The sequence below is a fragment of the Rhineura floridana genome, chromosome 20 (genome assembly GCF_030035675.1).
Source record: "Rhineura floridana isolate rRhiFlo1 chromosome 20, rRhiFlo1.hap2, whole genome shotgun sequence".
Taxonomy (NCBI): domain Eukaryota; kingdom Metazoa; phylum Chordata; class Lepidosauria; order Squamata; family Rhineuridae; genus Rhineura; species Rhineura floridana.
In genome coordinates this window covers 403,156-410,000 of record NC_084499.1, presented here as the reverse complement: position 1 = coordinate 410,000, position 6,845 = coordinate 403,156, and the positions used below count along the sequence as shown (strand labels likewise).

General features: G+C 47.9%; 1 protein-coding gene across 7 annotated transcripts in view; it reads right to left on the bottom strand.

Moving 5' to 3' along the window:
• Positions 1-6,845, bottom strand: part of RGS3 (regulator of G protein signaling 3) — a 112,013-nt gene that overhangs the window by 54,620 nt on the left and 50,548 nt on the right. For all 7 annotated transcript variants that reach the window (XM_061604399.1, XM_061604395.1, XM_061604397.1 and 4 more), the window contains 3 exons: positions 6,407-6,490; positions 2,281-2,392; positions 994-1,037 (listed from right to left, as the gene is read on the bottom strand). In XM_061604399.1, the coding sequence (XP_061460383.1) occupies positions 994-1,037; positions 2,281-2,392; positions 6,407-6,490 (240 nt within the window). The remainder of the gene's footprint in view (positions 1-993; positions 1,038-2,280; positions 2,393-6,406; positions 6,491-6,845) is intronic.

The window sequence follows — 6,845 nt, the reverse complement described above, 5'->3', positions numbered from 1 at the left end:
TGTGATGTTCACTAATATATGCATTTTACCCTAGTATATGTATTTTGTAAACATTAGTTGGTTGGGGACCTGCCCTGCAAAATCTGGAGGCATGTGAATTTCATCTAGATTCATCTAGAGTTACTACAGACTACTTCTCCCGAGGGAGGGTTACATTCTGCTGCAGTGTATTTCTTCCATTTACATTTTAATATTTTAGTAGTATTTAATTTTAACAGGTATTCCAGTATGTGTATAAATATAAATATGTTTTAAAATTTTTTCAGATTTTAATGTATGTTTAAATTGTTGGATGTGTGGGTTTTTTTAATTGTATATTAGATGTTTTATTTGTTGTGCACCGCCCAGAGAGCTCCGGCTATGGGTGGTATATAAATTTAATTAATAAATAAATAATAAAATACATCCTGTCTTCCCTCCAAGGCCACTGCGTGGGGTTCCTCCCCCTCCCCCCATTTTATCCTCACAACAACTATGCAAAGTAGGTTAGTCTGAGAGAGACTATCCCAAGCAAACCCTTTGAGCTTTACATTGTGTGGGGATCTGAACCCAGGTCTCCTTGGTTCAATCTAAAGACTCTCACAGAATTATGTGACCCTGCAGGATTGGACTGGAAGGGAGCGAGGCCTGAAGGCAGTGAATCATCCTCAGCTGTATCAGGCAGTGTGTGGGCACTGCAAGGCTCTCAATGAATGTTATTCAATTCTGAGTGAACTTTATTCAGTCCACTTATTCCCCACGTCATACGGGCACCTCTTACACAGGACACCAGCACACACCCTTTGGCTCTGCAGAGAGAAAGCCTTTCCTTTCCTTGGAGGGGGCAATATTTTGGGAGGGTACCCCCTTGCCCCTCCCTGCCCGGGGTAGATCTCTGCTTTTCTAGTGGTACAACTAGTGATCCAGGAGAAGGAGGGCGGCAGGCACACATTCACGTACAGGCATTTGGAACATTGCTACAGAATATGTTGTTGTGCTGTACACAGTGCTCACCTCAGCCAGGTACAGGATGCAGAATTTTAGATCCTCAGAGCAACCTGCAAGAGAAGCACATCAGAAGAACAATTTAGCTTTTCCGTGACTAAATGTGGCTCCCACAAGCAAAAGGCCTTTGTTTCTAGCTTAGTCACTGAGTTTCATTCCCCACCTGTGGAGGGAAGACATGGAGAGCTGCTCAGCCCTCAAAAGCAAAGGCCTCACCAGGGGGGACAGAAGGCGCTGCCCCGCACCCGTCAGACGGAGGGCCCACCGGGTGTACCATAACTAACTCTCGGCTGGTGGTGGCAGCTCTCCTGCCGGAGACCCCCTTTCTGACAGAGATGCCAGCTGGGCATACACCCGGGCCCGCCTGCAGGCAAAGCAGCTGATCCGCCTGAGCTCTGGACCCACATGGGAAAGCCTCTGCTGCCGGGGCTGTGCTTGCAAGGTTGTTGTGGAAACCACTCTGTTTGTGGCCATCGCTGGGGGAGGAGGGCAGTTCTGGCTCCCAGGCCCAACCCCGGGGGGTATTTAAGCATTTGGGGCATTTGGTTTAGCTTAACTGGCTGAGGAGGAGACACAATAGAAGTTTCTAAAAATTCTAAATAGGACATTGTTTAGAGAGTTCTCAACCACTCATTCTCCTAATACTCAGTTTAGCGTATTAGGAAGTTCAGGAGGTGACAACTTTGCTCAACTCATGGGAAACTTTGGGAAATTAGCCCCACAGGAGGTGGCAATAGCCACACCCTTAGACCGTGACTTTAGGAATAAGGACTGGATTAGTTTAGGGGAGCAGAAGGGAGGCCTATCAACAGCTGCTCATCATGATGACAGCTTGTGGGTAGGCCAGGCGGAGAGACCCGAGTTCAAATCTGCTGACAGGATTGATGATGGGAGAATAAAGCACACTGCCTTGAGCTCTGTGCAGGAAGGTGAGAGATATGACACAATGCATAAATAAAAAAATAAAATTAAAATAAGGAGAAACAAGGAGAAAATAAGGAGAATAAAATAAAAATAAGGAGAAACTCCATGTACTCAAGGCAGCATATCTGAATATCAGTGGCTGCAAAGCAAAGCGGAAAGGGCTGGGCTGCCTTCAGGCCCTGTTTGGCCACTGTGGGATATGGGATGGTGGCCTAGGCAGGTCTTTGGTTGCAGGCAGGTGCAGGGTTCTCCCTACAATCTTTTTATGATAGCTGAGAACGGAACTAGATAGGCCTTTGCTCTGAGCTGGCTGCAGGGCAGTTCTAATACCTGGAGGAGAACAGAGGGGCCCCCTCCCTCCCCCCAACTCACCTTCTTGCACCCTGACATCCTGCAGGTAAAGGGGGTTCCGAAGGACGTTGCACCGCCTCGGTTCGTCTTCCTTGGTGAACAGCAGCAAGTCTGAGTAGATGAAGAGAGTCACCTGGGCAAAGTGGGCATGAAAGGAGATTAGGTGCAGGAGGACCCAGGAGGAACCAAATGGCTGCCCAGTTGCCAGCAAAATTGACTGTAAATGTGTTTAAAAGACTGAATGTTAAAGTTATAATCTTACCGCAATTTTGTGCAACTGATTATGTTGTGCTTAGTTTATTACATGTTACGAACGTAAGAAGACCTCTGCTGCTAGATCAGAGCAGAGGCCTGTGCAGTCCAGCACCCTCATGGCATGGAAGCACACAAGCAGTCCTTTTCAGCTTGCCCTCCAGCAGTAGCTGGTACTCAGAGGCAGGCTGCTTCTGAACACAGAGGCTCCATTTAGCCATCATGGCCAGTAGCCACTGGTAGACCACCTCCTCCATCATCAAGAATTTGCCCAATTCCTTTGAAAGCATTTTAAGGCATTCTAAGCCAGCGTCTGCTGAGAATTCCATAAATTAATTTTGTGCTGCATGAAGAAGTCCTTCCTTTTCTCTGTCCTACATCTCTTGCCTCTCAGCTTTGTTGGATGACCACAAGTTATTTTGATTTAACGTCTAAGACTATGTTTCATCTAAGTGAATTTATTCCCATAAACCTAAAGAAGAAATTTATTTTTCTTTTTATGAAGCTTAGCACTGCGCCACAGTCCTTTAAAATCCTGACACGTTTTGAAACTAGAAGTTTAGACAGAGATTTTTTGTTTTTTTAAAGGCAGTATGAAAAAAGAAAAGATTTTTGATTATTAAGAAAATTAGATTCCAATTCAGCATTCTGGAGAGCAACACACGAGGGAGGCCAGGGGAGGGGGGTTGTTGCCTCCTGGAAGCATCTGTTCAGTCACTGCGTAAAACCGGCTTGTGGACTTGACGGAGCCTCGGCTGGGGCCAGCGGTGCTACTCTCATCATTCATCATATGTTGGACGCCATGGATTACGAGTCAGCTCAGTTCTCCAAGAGCCTCTCCATGAGTAGCCAAAACAGCATTGTTCACACACAAGAGGGAGGAATCGGCACCCTCACTCGGGGGGGGGGGCAATTCCAAAGTCTAAAAAGGGAACAGAACTCCACAACAATGAGCAAGTCTGGGGGGCAACCTAGCCCCCACAAGACCCCACCAATTCTGGTGGTGGAGGCAAACAGAAAAAAATTAAGTAGGAGCAGGCACTATAGGACTGAGCTGAGCCCAGCCCCTGATGGGGAGGCAAATCAACCCCTCCTCAGTCATCAGACTGAGCATTTGATGAGCAGGGAGGGGTGATAACACCCCCCAACTGGCCTGCCCAGATTGGCAGGAAGGGAAGGGGTGCCTATGCATATGCCTGCCTCTGTGTGGGGTGGGGCAGGAGGGGATGGCCACACCCACTGCTGGTGGCATGTGACTCCTGGGAGGGGGGGAGATGGGCCAAGGCTGAATCACACGAAAAAGGTGCCCCTTCCCCACTTTGTATAAATCAATTTCTTGTTTTGCTATCACAGTGCCACATGCAGTGCAGAAACCAATTAATTTCAACAAAACTACAAGGAAATGTAACTATAAACTTCCAGTTTAAGGGTTTTTTCCTCCATAAAAATAAACCTTTGGCCAGTGTGGGACGCTGGACTAGGTGGACCTTTCGGCCTGCCAAGCAGGGTGTCTTCTCTTCTGATGTTTGTTTGGCTTTCACCCATCCATTCCTGGACATGCAGCATTCTCTTGTCATCTGCGTGGCTCCACTCCCCACCCTCCGGACTTCTCCTTCCCACCACCCAGCAGATGTAGTGGGTTGCTGCCACTGCCCCCCTGCAGAGGTAGAGCAGGCCAAAGGCCCAAGGAGTGCTAATGGTGGCACCAATGCTAGTCCTACTGAAGGAGACCCATTGAAACTGATGGGCAGGACTAGCTGAGGTCCATCAATTCCAATGAGTCTACCCCTGAATAGCACAGTTGGGTACAACCCAAAGTTCTCCCATAACAGGCTGAGCCGGACGGAAGCCCAGGACCAAGATTTCAGAAGATCATGCCTTTAGGAACTGCAATCAAGTCTAGACAGGATGTGGCTGAAGCCAGAGCAAGGATTCAGGGAAAGGGCTGATTCTGGCACATTTCCATACACTGCAAAGCCACCCCCCCATCTCTCTCCCCCCATCACACTTTAAAAAATAAATTTGCTTGCTTATTCAGTTCGTTTACTTTTATCCTGTTTCTGAGCAAAGCTCTGGAACTGCCTGAATTATCATGCTATCACCAACCCAGCTGACAACCTAACAATTTACATACGATATATATCACAGCCAAATTCAGTCATAATACCCAAACCGCCACATTTTGTCTCTGGAAGAGAAGACACCAGTCAAAAACCAAGCCTTACTTGTAAGCCAAAAGGGACCTAATCCCAAACAAGGTGTACCACTTCTGACAAAGGCCCAGATCCTGGAGCCACCCTCCATACTTCAGATGGTGAAGGGTGCCTGCACCAGGGCCTCCTCCCTCCCTGGAGGGAAATATGGACACAGCCTCCTCCCACTCCACTTAGAAACCTACAGGCAACATGGCCCCTCCTGGACTTGATCGCTTCCACTTACTTATTTTATTTAGTTATTTATTAAATTTATATCCCACCCTTCCTCCCAGTAGGAGCCCAGGGCAGTACTTGCAGATGGGAGATGGCATGTTTGGATTTCCACCCAAGTAAAACACTCTCTGCATGAAGAAAGGAAGCATGTTCAGGACAATGGAGGCTAGGATATAAAACCCATCACCCTGACACGCTACCTTTCTACATATAGGGAATTTCTTTGTTTTTAACAGGATGGGAGACAGCATTCAAAAATTAGTACATTTAAATTAGTACAGCTGAGCAGACAAGTTGGTCGTGAGCAGCTGAGTGTTAGAAAAGGTGGCAACCTTTTTTAAAAAAAACCTGGACCCCTCCCTAAGCTGATTTTTCAGTGGTAGCTGAAGTGCAGAAGTTTGGCAAGCGAAGCCTTTCCTGGCATGGGGATAAGATAGATGGTGGGCAATGTGCCATCACCTGACAAGTTCTTGTGCATCAAACTGCTCTTAAATGTACGGATGCATGACTAGTAGAAAAAAGGTGGCAATCTCCCAGCGAGTTATACCAAGCCTGCACTGTGTGACCCTCCAACCAGCAGCCGCAACATATGCACTGCCAGGTGCTTAATAAAACACACACACACACACCACACACACAATATCTCAGGCAAGGCAGCAGAAACAGATGCATCGAAGCCCTTTCTTCCTCCTACATGGCGGGGTGTGTGTGTTCAGCTTGATGGATCCTAAGTTGCATAAGGCTTGGCACTCCCGCCCCCCCCTTCTGTTTTCTTTAACGAGACCTCAGCACACAGAAATTGAGCAGGGGGAGCTGTGCCCACCACTTTGGAGATTAATTAACCTGGAGGTCAAATGATGGGAGAAGCTTTGCCTGCCAAATCTCTGTGCACTGGGCTGGTGCAACAGCACAGCAGCAGAACCAGGGGGAAAAGGTGGCAACACAAGTGGCAGGATGAGGAGGCGGCGGCGGCAGCCATTCCCCAGCACCTCCCAGAGGTCTGGAGGGCAGACTGGTAGCATCACTACATCCAGTCTCCTGAGCCACAGATAAGTCTGACTTGAGCCTGCTTTTAGCGCTTCGGCAGTCAAAGGTGATCCCACAGCAGAAGTTTGGTGCAAAAAAGGAAGGGAAGCAGCCAAGGGGAGGGAGCTGCCTTTGCAGATTTCCCACTTTGCTCCCTTCTCATGTTTCTGCATAAGGGCTCGAGGGTCCCACCGACAGTACAGGGGGCTGAAGATGCTGCTGGCTCCCTTTGCCACCAAGGCCTTCAGAGAGCAAATCAAGTGACTTATCAGCGCTAATAAATACCTGCAGATTCTTATTATTTATTTATTTATTGAATTTATTAGTCGGCCATCTGGCTGGTTATCCAGCCACTCTGGGCAACGTACAACATAAAAACATACAAATTACATTAGAGCATTAAAAATCTCAAACAATAATAATAAAACCTAGATTCTTACCTTTGTAGGTTTGTTTCGGATCTCATGAAGGAGCAGCTCTTCTGACAACAGCAGCATCCGAGCAGGATTGCAAAGGTCCAGGGGCTAAAAAGGAGGAGAAGAGACAGGGGCACACTGAGGACTTGAGCGAGGAGAAGAGCCAGGTAAGTCCCTTGAGAAGCCCACCAGTTCCGGCCTGCCTGCCGGAGGCTTCAGGCCCCGGATAACAAACTGGATCTTGCTGATGGAAAGTCTACAGTCCAGCAAAGCGAAAATAAGCTGCATTTGAGGGCGGGGGGAGGCTCATTACAGTCCCAACACCTGCATCACGTAAGAGCTATAAAAAGAACTCATACTCTCGGCTTCTCTGCGTGGGCAGAGCTGCTTGGCTAAACCACTTCACTAGCAAACAGCCACAACAGCAGCTTAAACTGATCTTGAGTGCCACACAAGAGATGTG